The 15,880-nt window shown below is 53.3% G+C and overlaps 1 protein-coding gene across 5 annotated transcripts in view; it reads right to left on the bottom strand.

Annotated features, from left to right (window-relative positions):
• Window positions 1-1,989: 1,989 nt before the first annotated feature.
• The window catches only part of DPP9 (dipeptidyl peptidase 9), a 38,750-nt gene continuing 24,859 nt past the window's right edge, over window positions 1,990-15,880 (bottom strand). For 2 of the 5 annotated variants that reach the window (XM_059697094.1, XM_059697097.1), the window contains 9 exons: window positions 15,262-15,341; window positions 12,407-12,559; window positions 11,646-11,781; window positions 8,951-9,096; window positions 7,935-8,081; window positions 6,759-6,911; window positions 6,006-6,148; window positions 4,764-4,875; window positions 1,990-3,089 (listed from right to left, as the gene is read on the bottom strand). In XM_059697094.1, coding sequence (XP_059553077.1) covers window positions 2,997-3,089; window positions 4,764-4,875; window positions 6,006-6,148; window positions 6,759-6,911; window positions 7,935-8,081; window positions 8,951-9,096; window positions 11,646-11,781; window positions 12,407-12,559; window positions 15,262-15,341 — 1,163 coding nt within the window. In that variant the 3' untranslated portion in view covers window positions 1,990-2,996. Of the gene's footprint in view, window positions 3,090-4,763; window positions 4,876-6,005; window positions 6,149-6,512; window positions 6,648-6,758; window positions 6,912-7,934; window positions 8,082-8,950; window positions 9,097-10,786; window positions 11,039-11,645; window positions 11,782-12,406; window positions 12,560-15,261; window positions 15,342-15,880 lie in introns of those variants that run through there. The other 3 variants (XM_059697095.1, XM_059697096.1, XM_059697098.1) reach the window with 3 other exon arrangements.

Below are 15,880 nucleotides of genomic sequence, written 5' to 3'. Positions count from 1 at the left end.
ATATGGGCTCTTGCCAATTAGGGAAGAGATGAGCACTTATACTGGGAAAGGAATCAGGGAACCTCAAATAGCATCAGGGACCCTCCCGCTCATGGAATCCCCATCAGGTGGAGGAAACTGGCCATGTATCAACAGGAAGAAAAAGACATCTCTAACCTGCCATCTCGAGATACTGAGACCTGTCAGACACTTGTCCTTCTGTAGTTGCCCACCATTCACTCCCCCTTCCTGTTGGCACCCCACTTGTTCCCAGACCTCATTATCAGGGCAGAATGTGACTGACTGAAGTCTGGCCAACAGATGCTGTCTCATGACAATCTGAATGTTGACTGGGTGAGGCAGGGGGAGGTTATGATGATGAGATCCTGCTTTGACATGATTGAGGGTTGCCAGCTGCCAAGTTTCCTGGGGCAACCCCCGAGTCCTCTTTCTCACCAGTTTATATCATTCTGTGACTTAGGACTGGTTTCCTCTCCATTTTATTTCACAGTGGGTTAAGTAAAAGACATCTTGTTCCTGAGATGATTTTAGCCATCCTACCCGTAAAACATTTTGAAATCAGCAACATAGTTCAATTTTCAACCTGTATGACAATGAACTAATTTCCTTCATATATAGTGTCTATAAACCAATGAGGTCAATAGATCTAAAGAAAGAGGGCAAATTATTACTAGTAAATTAGTGTCTTTAAAACATGAAAATACTCCAACACATAAAAAATTTTTTAGTTCAAGTTACAGTGAGATGCCATGTTTCACCTCTTAAGACTGAAGATAAAAATGTTTGAAAACACGTAATACTGGTGAAGGAATGGAGAAACTGACTCTTCTTCCCTCTTGGCAAAGTGCATACCAAGGTGTTCTCTTTGGAAGGCAAGTTGACAGTATTCTTCAAAAATTAAAAATGAATATGCCTTTGATAATTCTAGGAATTTACCCAATAAACTCAAACATATACCCAAAATATGTACAAGGCTATTGGTTGCAGTATCATTTACACCAGGAGTTGTCCAATTACAGTCTGTGGGTTGAATCTGGCTAGATGCCTGGTTTTCTAAATAAAGTTTTATTGGCACACAGCTAAACCTACACTTTACATATCATTGGTGGCTGCTTTTGAACTACAAGGGTGAAGTTGAGTAGTTGGAACACTGATTATCTGGCCTATAAAGCCCAAAATATTTACTATCTGGCTCTTTACAGAGGCCAGCTGACCCTTATACTGATTAATATAAAAAGTCCAGAATAACTTTTATTAGTCCTTGATAGGTTCCTGGCAAAATAATTTATAGAACATTCACAAAGCTGAATAGAATGCAGCTATTAAAAATAGAGACTTGGGACGAAGGGCATCTTTCCTCCCTAATAGCCTTTTGTACTTATTTTTTAAGCAATTAAAAATAAAGGTAGAGCCGGAGCTCCAGTGGCGCAATCGGTTAGCGCGCGGTACTTATAAAAATAAAGGTAGAGCTTCCCAAAGGATGGAGAGGATGACTGCACCCAGCAAGGCCATTCTGATGTCAGAAACGCAAATACCCTGTGTGCCGTATACACAGGCACCGTCTCCAGTCCCCCTGGATCTCTCTGCTCTTGGGACAAACATGAAGAAAGGCGTTTCCTGATGCCTGAAACACAGTCATGTCTCTGGACAAGCACAGTGCAAAAGGAAGTAATGGTGGTCCACAGAGCACTCGGCCAGAAGGAGGCTGTACCTTGGGTTGTGCTGTTGCCCTGGGAAAGCCTGGGGGGCTGTCTATACCGCCCTCCACATCCTATGCTGGATTCCGAGTGACACATCAGAACTGGGGGGACTGTCTTCACTGGACCACTCGGAGGAGCAGGGCATGGTGTCCCTCCCTTTCATGCCAAGGCGTCCAGGGCTGACTACAAAGATTGTCATGCCTTTGGCTCTGCCACCTCCTGGACCCTGCACTTTCCAAAAGGCCCTCATCCCCATCCCCAGGGCTTAGAAGCAAACTCAGGCAGTGGCCACGCTTCCATCTGGAATCGTTTAATGAGCCTACTTCGTACACGCATAATTATAAAAGAATAAGAATTGACAAAAATATTTTCTTTCCTTAATATGTAGAGGTGGTTTGTTTCTGGGTTTTTTTTTTTTGTTTTTTTTTCTCGCCCGCCCCTGGCAGAACTCGTGGCAGGGAGGGAAAGGAAGGAGTAAAGAGAACCCTGAGGTGGGGATGGTTCCACTCCCAGCCCCGGAGTCTGGTCGGTGCGGGCCAGGCAGACACACGGCTGGAGGGCCGGGGTGGGCAGCAGCCGCTGGCCAGCAGAGACCGAAGCTGAAGGAGTTCAGAGCCTGCCTGCTAGCGGGGAGAGGCTGGCCCAGGAGGCTGCTCTGCGCCGTGTGCCTCGCTCATACCTGCTGGCCACCACTCCCCACTCCGGGCTTCGAAAGAGGCAGGGTTCACTGGGTGCTGGCTGGGCTGAACCCCGTTACTCAGCGGCAGGCCCCAATCCTAGATTTAGGCACCCCTTGCTTTCTGTCTTTTAAATAATTATGAAAAATGTCCCCAAAAACAAAACACAAGTAGGAAATGGGGCTGGTGAGGAGAAAAGGCAACCAATCGCATGCTTCCGGGCTGGGCGCAGTGGTGGGCCAGGGCCCAGGAGGCAGACCCAACCTCTCCCGTGCCCAGCGGAGTTCAGGCGTCCTGCTCCCAGACGGTGGGGAGAGGGGATGGCTTCAGGAAGTGCCCTGTGGGTCAGCCGTATCTCTCTGTCTTGGCAACCAAGAAGCAGCAGGCAAAGAACCCAGGAGCATTTTTAAAAACGATAAAAGACGTCGGGTCATGAAGGCGGTGGCTCTTGGGCCTGGGCGGTCCAGCGGGGGCTGTGGCGAGGGCACTGCAGGGTGGGAGCTGCAAGGCCACTCGGTCCTTCCACCTGGTCTCACTGGTGGTGGTGGTGGTGGTAGTGGTGGTGGCAGCGGCGGAGAAACCACTTGTGCTCTAAGTGTGCGGCCGAGTGCCTTGGCCCTCAGAGGTATTCTTGTAGAAAGTGCAGCAGCGTGACTTCATAGTGCTCGCCGGACTCGGGGCAGCGGATGCTGTGTCTCTCGTTGGGGTAAATCTGAGTGGACAGAGAAGGCAGGGCTGGTGGCACCGAGCAACTCTGCTGGCCTGCCCTGGCACTCTGGGGCCCGTCCCCATTTCTGGCTCAGGGCATCACCCCTCAGGGCCTGTGCTACCACCCACTTCTGCATGGCGACAAAAGAACATGAGCCGTGCTCCCACCCCCAACAGGGTGTTATCTCACTTCCAATTTCTCCTGTGGAGGCAGGGTCTAAATGTTTTTCCTGTGAAAATTTATTTGGCTCTCACAGCCTCACTGGGAGGGAGGGGGTATTTGTGCCCATTTCACAGATGAGGAAGCGAGGCCCAAGGCTAACAGACCTGACACATAGGAGGGAACAACTATCCCAGCTCCCTGGTCATGGCTTCAGGCTCAGAAGGACATTTGCAATTCCATCCTGGGCCCGCCTGACTTTTGCCCTGATCTGCAGCTGCCTCTGGCCTATTTGTGAGAAGCATGTGTGACTGGGGGTGGGGTTGCCGAGAGGTACTCTAACAGTTCTTCACCCCCACAGAAGCTCTGGCCTTGCCTTGGCCAGGTGGCTTAGTTGGTTGGATCACTGTCATGTACACCAAAAGGTTTCGGATTCGATTCCTGGTCAGGGCACATACCTAGGTTGTGGGTTCGGTCCCCAGATGAGGGGCATAAGGGAGATAACTAATCAATGGTTCTCTCTCTTTCCCACCCTTCCTTTCTCTCTAAAATCAATAAACCTACCCTTGGGTGAGGATTCATAAAAACACCCAACTCTGCCTGCTTCCCTCCTGCCACGTTCGACAGGACAGAGCACATGGAGGCGTCCGGGAAGCAGACAGACATCGGGGCGGCATGTGATCACATCTGTCCCTCTTGCCTCCAGCATTCCTCCACGCCCACTGGGCTTCTTGCTCCCCACTGTTGACCCCTTTCCTGCCAGGACAACTGACTACTGGCCCCTGTCTACAGGGCAGCCAGAGGGATGCTGGTCACAGAGCAAGCACAACAGTCACAGTCCTGCTCTCAGGGCTGGACACCTCTTCTCTCCCTTAGAACAAAATCCAGGCAAGACCCACCCCCTAAATGCCAGCATTTACCCCCCACCCCCAAGGCCCACCCCTTACTACTAAAGCACCATCCCTTTCCCAATACCCCACTTTTCACCTGAGGCCAGCCACCGGGGCCTGCCCTGGTCTCCAGCTCCTCTCCAGCTTGCTCCCCAGCCACCCTAGTCTCCTGTCCCTGAGCTGCTCCATCCACTGGTTTCCTGTGTCTGGTGTCCTCCACACACCTCCCTCACCCTGGGGCCTGGCTGACTCCCCACGCAGTCTTTAGTTCCTTTAAATGCCACCTCTTTAGGAAATTTTCTGACATCCCAGCCAATATCCCACGTAGATGCTTGCAGAACCCTGGACAGTTCCTCCAAGTTTCTTGGTTTAAAACCTCTGCGTGATTTCAGTTGCATCGACCACCCTCCACCAGGCTCTGGGCTGGGGTGAGTCTAGCTGTGTTCCCAGCACTGGGGCAGCATGGACCGGAGCGATCAACCATGACTGCTGCATCAAGGACGAATGGACACTGGCTACAGGGAGGCCAGGGAGAGGTGGCAAGTGCAGTGAGAGGTGATGCACCCTGATTGCCACTCCCACCTTGTCAGCTCCCGGGAGGGACCCAAAGAATCCAGGAGCCACCCACCTGGAGCTGGTAAGGTTTTCCGGCTCGAATCAGCTGGGAGACGAGAAAGTTTGTGTGAAAAAAGTGCACGTTCTCATCCAGGAAGCCGTGCAGGATGAGCAGGCGGTTGGGCCTGGAAGACAAGGTGGGGTGAGGGTGGAGGTGGGACCCTCCTCTCCCGCCCAGGGGCAGCGAGGGCGGAAGTAACAGGTAGTGGAGGGAGGGGGCAGGGTTGAGGGGGGGAGACACACCGGCATAACTGGTGGGCCAGGGAGACCTCCTCAAATCCGGGCAAGGAGGGGAGAGGGTGCTCTTGGCTATGTGTGCAATGGCCTGAGCTACAGAAAGCTTTTAGGGCAGTGCTGCCCCGAGGCACTCTGGGATGACGGAAGGTTATAGACCTGCCCAGCCCAAAAGTCACCAGCACACCTGGCTACTGAGCACTTGAAATGTGGCAAAAGTGGCCACATTGGACTTTAAAAAGTAATTTATTGGGGTGCAATTCACACAGCCTGAAGTTAACTCATTTTAAAGCAAAATTCCAGGGGCATTTTGTGTATTCACAAGGTTGTACAACCATCACCTCTATCTAGTTCCAGAACATTCCAACACCCCAAAGCAAAACCCCACGGCATCATCAGTCATTTCCACACCCTGGCAACCAGCAATCTGCGCCTGTCTCAATGGATTGATTATCTCAGTGGATGTGAGTGAATGTGATCTGAAGTAGATGGCACAGGACTAGAGCAGGGAGTTCCAAGTTTGGCTGCATGTGGGCCTCCCAGGGAGCCCGGCACACATTCAGAGCCACAGCTGAAAGTGGCAATACGGATTTCTTTAATCAGAGAATCAGATGCCAATGCCAAAGGCATGCCATAACATCTGAGCTGGTCTGATGCATCCAGTGTTATAACCATGTGGAACTGGGTCCCAAACCAGAGTGTCAAAATCCACAAGACAAAGGCTGTTCATGTTGAAGACCAACTGATGGGCCTCTGGCAGCCATGAGCTTGGGTAATGAGGCTGTCCACATGTGCAGTGGTACAAACCTAGAACTTTCCTTACAGCATTCTGAGGGCAGGGCCAGGGGCCTCTGTCCCAGAGCACCCAGACACCACCTCCTGGGAGGGTCGGAGAGGCGACAGGGCCGCGGGAGGGGACGTGAGACTGAAGCAGGGAGAGGGAGGAGCGGGAGCCAGGGAGCAGTGTCAGGGGCAGGAGCACCCAGTGACTCAGAACTGCCAGGGCAGGGAGGGGCCTTACTCGTTGGGCAGCTTCTCCACGTGCAGGGCCACGGAGCCCGCCTCATAGCCAAGTTGGTTGTTCTCCGGGACGTCCATATAACGTTCCGTGTACCCTGTGTCATAGGCCATCCAGACTGTGACCGGGGCACCTGCGATGGCCACCTGTGGGCCACAGTGGATGGACAGGGCGGAGAGAAAGAGAGAGAAGAGGAGAGACACATGCACATGGGTCAGGTTTCGGGAGCCCTCATTCAACTGGCTGTCCCAGGGCCTCCCCCGGAGGACATGAGGAGCGGGCATGCACACGGGAGGGGGGCTGGCAGGGAGGGGCCCTCAGACCACGTGTCCCCCGTGGACTGTGTGCTGTCGAGGGAGGGTGAACTGAACGGGCATGTTTAGGCCGGGATCGGCTCCTCCCTGGTCCCACTGCCTTTCTGCCTCCTCCTCCTCATCGCCGCCCCGCGGTGCCCGGACAGTGCTGCGGCCTGGGGGCCCCTCCCCCGATGCTCTTCACACCATGCCCCACCTCTGCCCATCCGAGGCCGGGGTCCCAGGCTCAGCCTCCCACAGAGAGCTGCTGGCGGGGTTTTGTGCAGCCGGACGCCATCCTGGGGTCAGCAGTGGCGGGCAATGAGGAGGGGGGCTCGGCCCCGTGGGGCTGCTGCGGGGAGAAACAGCCACGTGGCAAAGCCCTGCCGAGATGCCTCCCCCAAGGGCGCCGGGGCCTGGGCGGGTGCTAGCAGACAAGAGGAGGGCGCGGGGCGGGACCCACCTTGAACACCTGAGGCTTGTGGATCAGCCCCATGAGCGACAGGAAGCCTCCGTAGGACCAGCCGTGGATGGCCACCCGGCTCAGGTCGATGAAGCCGTACTTCTGGGCCACGAACTGCAGGCCCTCCACCTGGTCCTCAATCTCCACCTGGCCCTGGGGGACGAGGCCGGGAACCTCTCAGTGGCTCCTCCTACTGCTGTCCCACCTCTGCCCCTTGTGAGGAGCCCTCTCCCTCTCGGATCAAAGCTCCATTCACACTCGCCCTGCTCTCTGGGGCAGTGGTCAGACAGGCCTGGCACCAACCCTGCCCTGCTACCTCCTGGCTGTTCCTCTGAGAAAGTCACATCCTCTCTCTGGGCCTCAGTTTTCCCACCCCAAAACGAGGGTGTTAACCTGAATAGGACCTATTTTACAGTGGACATGAGGGCAACATGAGATGGTGAGTGTCCTATACTCAGAGGTCTGGCACATGCTAGGGCTCAATGAATAGCTGGTGTCATCATCTCCACCACCATCATCACCATCACCATCACCACCATTAACACAATCACTACTGTCACCACCATCACCACCATCACCACCATCACCACCATTAACAGAATCACTACTGTCACCACCACCACCACCATCACCACCATCACCATTAACACATTCACTATCACCACCACCACCACCACCATCACCACCATTAACACAATCACTACTGTCACCACCACCACCACCACCATCACCACCATTAACACAATCACTACTGTCACCACCATCACCACCATCACCACCACCACCACCACTACCACCACCACCATCATCATCATCATATCATCAACACAACCATCACCATCATCATCATCATGGTCTCCACCATCACCGTAAGCACCACTTGTGCAGCCACCAGTCCCTGTCCAGCCCAGCCCTTGGCTCCTCCTGCCGCCTGGGCCTGTACTGATGCATCTGGTTTCAGGCACCAGGTGCAATGGGTGTATACCTGTGTCCCCATGAGACGAAGCTCAGAGCTGAGCAGCAAAGCAGATGTTCCCCTTGGTTCCAAAAGGCCACTCCACTTATGACGGTCCTTGAAGGAGGTGACCCAGAGCCGCCCCAAACCCTGAGCCAACAAAACCCAGATCTCCCTTCACTACACAGGAAGGGCCCAGAGAGACTGGGAAGAAAAGTTACCATTTGGTTTTTCAGGGCCCCTTCGAACCGAAGACCTCGCTGACATGAGCCCCTGCCATCAATCACAACCACGGCGTAGCCCAGGGACGCCAGCGTGTTGAGCCGCAAATACTTGATTCCCTTGAAGGAGTTATTGACCAGCTGCACCTGTGGGGGGAGGCAAAGAGAGGACATGGGGTTCTGGGCAAGTGGTAAGAAATCCAGCGTGAGATGCGAGACAGAATGGGCTAGATGGCCCCGATGCCAGAGGGACGGGGCGGGGGTCTCCCAGCCTAATAAGGACCCTGTACTGTACTGTAAAGGCTATGAATGGCCCGGAAGGGTTCTGGATGTGGGGGAGTGGAAAGGGAGAGGGGCCCATGCTGCACCAAGCCTTGTTCCTACAGCCTTGTTCTGCCTCCTTTCTACCCCTCAGTTATCTCTAAAAAGCAGACACAAATGCTGGTGGGGGAATGGCTGGTGTGGAAGCAGGTGCTTTCTCTGAGGAACTTGACTTCAACCAGCGCCTCACTTTGGTGCTGTTACTATTCGGGGCCTTATCATTCCGTGTGTGTGTGTGTATGGGGGGAGGGGTGCGTAGTGGGCGCTGGAGCATGTAGACTGGCCTCCACTCATCGATGCCAGGAGTGTTTTTCCCCGAGTTGTGATAATTGTCCAGATACCATCCAGTGTCCCCTGAAGGACAGGACTCCAAGTGAGAACCCCTGTCTTAGATGTCCCCTTCTCAGAGACCTGGGCCCAGGGCCCATGGCCACCTCTGTCCCCATGCTGGTGGCCATGGGTGAGAGTGGATCACTATTGGGCAGGTGGCCCAAAGGAACACCTGGGATGAGGGGGGCTTCCCAAAGGGACAAGGGGGCATCAGCAGGAGAAGGGGGAGCGGTGGTCATGAGGGAGGATAAGGTGTACAGAAAGCCAGAGGCAGAAGCTTGAGGGACCCCAGAACCCTGTGTGGTCAGAGGGGGCACTCCAGTCCTGGCATGACTGGGGGTGTGAGGAACAGGGCCAGTACCCACCTGGGGGCCTCCGTACACAAAGAGGACAGTGGGGTGCTTCTTCCCTGGCTGAACTGCATGCGGCTTGTAGATCATGCCGTAGAGCTGCACATCAGACCGCGTGTGGAAGTCAAAGATTTCCGGGGGCACATAATCGGGGGGGCAGCCTACAGACAGAGAAGCCGTGGCTACTCAGACAGGAGCCCAGAGCCAGCTGACACCCACACTCCACTGCCTGCCTGGCCTCCACCCGCTGAGGGTGAGCTGGAAGCACCCCCTCCTCTGCTTTTCAAAGGTTTTTTATTTATTTTTTATTTTTAAAATATATTTTATTGATTTTTTTTTTTTACAGAGAGGAAGGGAGAGGGATAGAGTTAGAAACATCGATGAGAGAGAAACATCCATCAGCTGCCTCCTGCACACCCCCTACTAGGGATGTGCCCACAACCAAGGTACATGCCCTTGACCGGAAACGAACCTGGGACCCTTGAGTCCGCAGGTCGACGCTCTATCCACTGAGCCAAACCAGTTAGGGCTCAAAGGTTTTTTAAGTCAGAGGGCCAGGAGTGAACCGGCTCCAGCAGCCGCTGACGCTAGCCCAGTGATGGCGAATCTTTTGAGTTCGGCGTGTCAGCATCTTGAAAAACCCTAATTTAACTCTGGTGCCGGGTCACATATAGAAATTTTTTGATATTTGCAACCATAGTAAAACAAAGAAATATTTTTGATATTTATTTTATATATTTAAATGCCATTTAACAAAGAAAAATCAACCAAAAAATGAGTTTGCGTGTCACCTCTGACACGTGTGTCACAGGTTCGCCATCACTGCGCTAGCTGATTCCCCCAGGAAGGTGACATCACTTCTGTGATTTGACAGACAATTTCATGGTCTGTTTCTCTCAAATCTTTATAATTGCTTTCATTTTTGCAAAGCAACACGGGTGTTTGGATCATGATCATGAAGAAAGTCTCTAAGATGATTTTATTCAGGTAAACAGGGTGCAGATTTGAAAGTTAAATAAGGTGCCCTGGCTGGTGTGGCTCAGTTGACTGAGTATTGTCCTGTGTACCAAAAGGTCGCCAGTTCAATTCCTGGTCAGCGCATGTACCCAGGTTGCAGGTTCGATCACCAATCGGAGTTTGGAGTGTATATGGAAGACAACTGATCAAATCTCTCTCTCTCTCTTTCTCTCCCCCCCACCCCCTTCTTCCTTCCTCTCTCTCTAAAATCCATTAAAAAATATTTTTTTAAAAAGTTAAATAAGCGGTAATGTAGGTTGTGGAATGTTTACTGGAAAGGGGTGGAGAATATTTTTGGCCTTAGGTGCTGAGGAGACTTTCTGTGTCTCTGTAGTAACAACCAACAACCAAGCTTTGCTGTTGTGGCCCTAAGGCGGCCACAGACGATGCAAATGACCGAGCGTGGCGGGATTTGGCCGCAGCTGGCCAACGGCTCATAGAGGTTGTCTGCAAACATGGCAAGATCAGCAGTTTTGGAAAACAGTCCCTAGTCCTCCTGCCTGCAGGTCCAGGGCTGGGCATCAGGACACCCAAGTTCCCATCGCTGCTCCCCTGCTGCTGTGCAAGGCCCACCCTCATCTGTGAACCAGGGCTGAGGGTCCTGCTCCATCATGTCCCGTGTTGTTGACGTGCAGAGAGTCATGGACTGAGTTATTAGGTCAGTGGTTCTCAACCTGTGGGTTGCGACCCCTTTGGGGGTCGAACGACCCTTTCACAGGGGTCGCCTAAGACCATCGGAAAACACATATATAATTACATATTGTTTTTGTGATTAATCACTATGCTTTAATTATGTTCCATTTGTAACAATGAAATTGGAGGTCACCACGACATGAGGAACTGTATTTAAGGGTCGCGGCATTAGGAAGGTGGAGAACCACTGTATTAGGTGGAGAAGCCTTTTATGTATTAAGGTCACAGGGGGTGATGATAAAGATGTTTTCTAGCCCATAAATACTTTACAAATGCCAGGGCTTCCTATTTCCCAGAACATCTGGAAATCTAGCAAGTGGCAGGTCTGGGTCAGGGAAGGGCGTCCTGCTTAGGAAGAGATTCTTGTGTGTTTGGAAGGCTGTGATTTTCATCCTAAGAACAGACATTGTAACACTTTGCAGATAAAGGAACATTTTAGGGAGGCACGCTGACTTGTCCTTGGTTCTGCAGCCAGAATTGGAACCTGGGGTCACCCCAGCAGCATGAAGGCTGCCCTCCTGGCTCCCGGGCAAGCTGACAGCTGCCTCCTGTTTTACGAGGCTCCGCCTGTGCCTGACCTCCAGGCCTTCCTCTACAAAGGCTCCCAAGCATCTGCTCTGCGCCCTGGAGATGCTGCCCCTGAGGACAAGGATGCCTCAGGGACCCACTGGCAGGCAGTCGGCTCCTGAACCAAGTCTGCTCTGTGAGGGGCAGGCCTTAGCTGCAGCACAGAAAGGAGAGTCTGTCCCAGGGGCAGAGCCCACAGGACAGCTGGGGCCAGTGGTCATGTTTGAGAGGAGCTCTCAGGCTGCCGGGAGAGGCCAGACGCTGGGGAGGCCTAGCAGGGAGGGCTGCAGGCTGCTCGCTGCCTTACACCCTCCAGGACACCCTCCTCTCACCAGTGTTATCGGATGGGACCCCAATCCATTTTCCAGACGGGCAAGCTGAGGCTCCCAACGGCAAGTCTCGGTCAAGTCCCAGAGGATCTGGGGCTACTCACTGGCTGCCTCCATCATGCTGGCCCAGAACTGAGGCTGCTTGTGCAGAGGGTCATCATCGGGGCCGGTCAGCTTGTAGACGTGCACGCAGGGTGGTGTGCCCACACTGCTGTAGTGGCTGATGAACATGTCGAAATTCTGCGGGTAGGACGGGGGCGCTGAGCACCTCTCCCCACCCCCCAATTTTGCACCCTTTGTCCCATCACTGGCCAACCTTCACTGATACTGACCATCCTTACCCTGTGTAAGTGCTCATTTAAACCTCAAACCCCACCCATGTGGGGTGGCTACTGTTATCATTACCCCCATTTTTCAGATAAGCAAACTGAGGCCCAGAGGACTCTGTCCCCTGGCCAGGGGTCCCACGTGGTCAGACTCAGATTCTTCCTATACCATCTTCCTGGTTCTATAGTCGGCAAACTGCTACCAACTGTTTACCCTGGATGGGGAGTGGCCCTGTGCTTGGCTGCTGCCTGATGTTCTAGAACAGGGGTGGGCAAACTTTTTGACTCGAGGGCCACAATGGGTTCTTAAACTGGACCGGAGGGCCGGAACAAAAGCATGGATGGAGTGTTTGTGTGAACTAATATAAATTCAAAGTAAACATCATTACATAAAAGGGTACGGTCTTTTTTTTTTTTTTAGTTTTAGTCATTTCAAACGGGCCGTAGTTTGCCCACGGCTGTTCTAGAATGTTCTGAGAGGCTAAGGCGGGTACAGGGACAGTGCCATCAAGAGCATCCGGACTCAGGGGAGTGCCCACCTGGCTCATGGAGCAGCTGTGGGAGAAGCCGGGCGTGGTGAGGCGCACAATCTCACTGGCCGACTCGTAGCTGACCACGTAGAGGTGGTGCTCCAGGGGAGTGTCCTTCGTGCCTTGGAAGTACACCAGCTTCGTCTCCTCGTTGACCCAGATCTGTGGGGACACAGGGGCTCCTTGTGAGGCTGCCCAACGCTTCCCAGGCCTGCTTTCCCATGACCCCCGCCCATCTCCCTACCTCCACAGGGAGGGCCAGTGTTCTGTGAGCAGGGGACCTGTTATCTCCCAAGTTGGCCGGAGAAGTGTCTGGAAGAGATGCACTTCTCAGACCCTGTGGGGCGGGAGTCGATCTCGATCTAGCTGGGCTGGCTGCACATCCAGGAGCAACTTAGAATCAGAACCCTGGACAGTTACTCTGGGCATGCCCAGAGCCTCCCACAGAGGCTGAGGGAGGGGCCATCCTGGGCACAAGGGCCTGTCAGCCCCAGCCCCTGGTCCCGGGTGGGTTCGGCCCACCTGTGACTCAGATGCATGGAGTAAAGAGGTGGCACTCCCTGCCCCACCTGTATCCCTGAGGGGCTCTTAGGCGATGTCCTCAGGAGGAGAAGAAAAACCCTGCTTGGGATGGGGACAGGCACTGCCTCTCTGGGGCCAACCTGGCAACATGGAGGCAAAACAAAAAAGTGTGTCCTCTGACCTGGCAGTGAGACCTCTGGGAACTGTTCCTGAGGACTTCGCCCAGGAGGGGATTTCAAAATGGAGGGACAAAGATGCTCAAAGTGCTCTTAAGACTAAAGAAAGGTGACAATAGGAGTGTCCAAAAAGGTGGAATTGTTTCCATAACTAAGGCACAATTCTCTGTGTCCACAAAAAAACTATTTTCTAAAAAACCTCTAGAAATCCCCTAAAATGATGTGTGCAAATAGGAAAGTTCTGCAAGTGATGTCCCTCGGTGGTCACCTCCAAGGAGGGGCAGAGGCTGCAGAGTGCAGGGTGAGGGCAGAAGGGGATTCCGATGTGCATCGTGTCTAGAATGACCCAGTCATTATAACAAATACTGACTGTTCATTGATACCATGCTTCTTAAATACAGGTTTTCTAGAAACAGAGGATGTCCTTGAAAACTCAAACAAATGGGGAATTCGGCGTTCTCCAGGCCAGGGACCCACCACAGCCGCATCTTTCCAGAGGGAGCGCAGAAATAGGCCGGGGGCACATGACCTCAGGCAGGGATGTTAGAGGTCACTCTAGCTCCTTTTGTTTTTTAATTTCTGAGTAAAAAGATAAGGCATGCCAATGTAATGTTCGGTGAGAGAGAAAGGGATGATGTGGGCTTCTGTGTGTGCCAAACCCTATATATGCCCAGGGCTTCAAAGTACTTTAAAGCAGGGTCCTCACCCAGGGTGGTTCTGCCCCCAGGGGACACCTGGCTATGTCTGGGGACATCTGTGGTGGTCACAACTGGGAGTACTTCTGGTGGGAGGCAGGGAGGCTGCTCAACACCCTGCAGCGCCCAGGATGCCCCCACAGAGAATCATCAGCACTAACAAGGGGGAGAGACCAGTTGTCAAGATGAAAGAATTAGAGCTATTAGATCAATGATGGCGAACCTATGACACGCGTGTCAGAGGTGACACGCGAACTCATTTTTTTGGTTGATTTTTCTTTGTTAAATGGCATTTAAATATATAAAATATCAAAAATATAAGTGTTTGTTCTACTATAGTTGCAAATATCAAAAAGTTTCTATATGTGACACGGCACCAGAGTTAAGTTAGGGTTTTTCAAAATGCTGACACGCCTAGCTCAAAAGGTTCGCCATCACTGTTCTAGATGGTTCCATTTCACAGATGAGGAAACAGTCTTACTACCCAGTTACTCCTCGCGGGGCAGAGCTAGGCTAAGAGCTGGGGTCGGGGGATAGGGTGGGAGAACACCTCCAGCAAGACTGACCGCAAGCAAGCACAGCCACTAAGAGTAGGTGACTGTCCTTTAACCTCTGGGTGCCCCACTTCCTGGCCCTCTTGCCTCACCCATAAAGATGAGAACTTAAAATCGGATCGAATTGGGACTGTGCTCATGGTTTTACAACTTCTCTCCCAGCAATTTGTAGTGACGGCTATACAAGCCGGTGACAGGGCTTTCCGGCAGGTGTGGTTCTGCTGTAATCAACACGGTTCCCTACGGAGCCTGGACCTCCCTGCCACTGCTGGCCACTCGTGTTGACTGACTGCCACTTCCCACCATGTGAAGAGCACTGGGAGGGACACACATGTGCTAATATGTCTGTCTTTGGTCCACGAGGCCTTTATGCTGGTGTGAAGTAGGGACCAGGAAGTCTGATGAAGGGGACCCTTTGTAAAATCTGGAATTCTGTAGACCTGGACCCTGTGAAGATGCTGTAGCCAGAGGCAAAGCCGCACTGTGTTTTTAAGAGGTACGTGAATGGAACGAACGCCTCTGGTCTTCCCTGTGGCCACATCCTTTGCTCCTGAACCTCCCCTCAGGCAAGCGTGGGGGGTGGCCCTGGTTGGAAGCTGCAAGACGATCCCACAGTGGGCACCCCAAGTGTCCCACAAACTGTTCTTCCAGGGTTGAGTGGTTTCATGGAGTGGAAGGAGGATAACAGAGAGCTCCCTGTGGCCCTGAGAATGTGCTCAGATGGGGCCCTGCCTCCTGGACCCAAGGTGCCTCCAGCCTTGGCCTTGGGCACGCTGGGGCTGTGGAGGGGGCGGAGCAGGAGGGAGGAGTGGCCAGGTGGAGGCAGGGGAGCCACAAGCACAAGAGGTCTTGAGAGGGACCAGAAGTGTGTGTCTATGTGCCTGTGCATGTACAAGTGTGCATGGAGACGCTGGTACCTTGGAGCCATGCCTGGCCAAAACCTCCCATTCACCGCTGGTCAGCGCGATCTCCTCCTTGACAGGGCACTTAAATTCATCTGGAAATAAGGAAAGGAAAAGAGGTGAAGGGGCCCCAGGAAGCTGTGATGGGGACACAAAGCACCGAGACCCCCCTGCACCACAGCAGACTTGCACTGTCCAGACCGGCCCCCACCAACTTGGCAAATGCCAGTCTACAGCCTCTGCATCCCAGGCCAGCCTTGCCCCTCCTCAACTCTCCAGCCACCCCTGAGGCTTCCCGCTGAGGCACGGACGATGGCGCAGCTGGCTGGTCCCCATCTCACTCCAACCCATTCTGAGCCCTATTCCCTGCTCTTGCTCTTGAGTCTTCTTGGCTACCCAAATTCAAGCCCATGTTTCTCTTGGCCCCGAGGGCCCTGCCAAGCACGCCTGCTGGGCCTCTCCAGCAGGACTGTCCTCTGTGAAAGCAGGTGTCGCACGGACACGTCAGTGCCAGCGCCAGCGCCACCACTGTCCTGCCGCTCGTGCATTCCAACAGGCTGCTGGCCTCACTCGACTGCACAGCACGCCTGGAGGCTGCCTTTAAAGAATTCATTCCTTCCGATTTAAAGTGAAT

Source organism: Myotis daubentonii, chromosome 5 (assembly GCF_963259705.1).
Source record: "Myotis daubentonii chromosome 5, mMyoDau2.1, whole genome shotgun sequence".
Taxonomy (NCBI): Eukaryota; Metazoa; Chordata; class Mammalia; order Chiroptera; family Vespertilionidae; genus Myotis; species Myotis daubentonii.
Note: the sequence above shows the minus strand (reverse complement) of the source record. Positions and strands in the feature narration are given on the sequence as shown.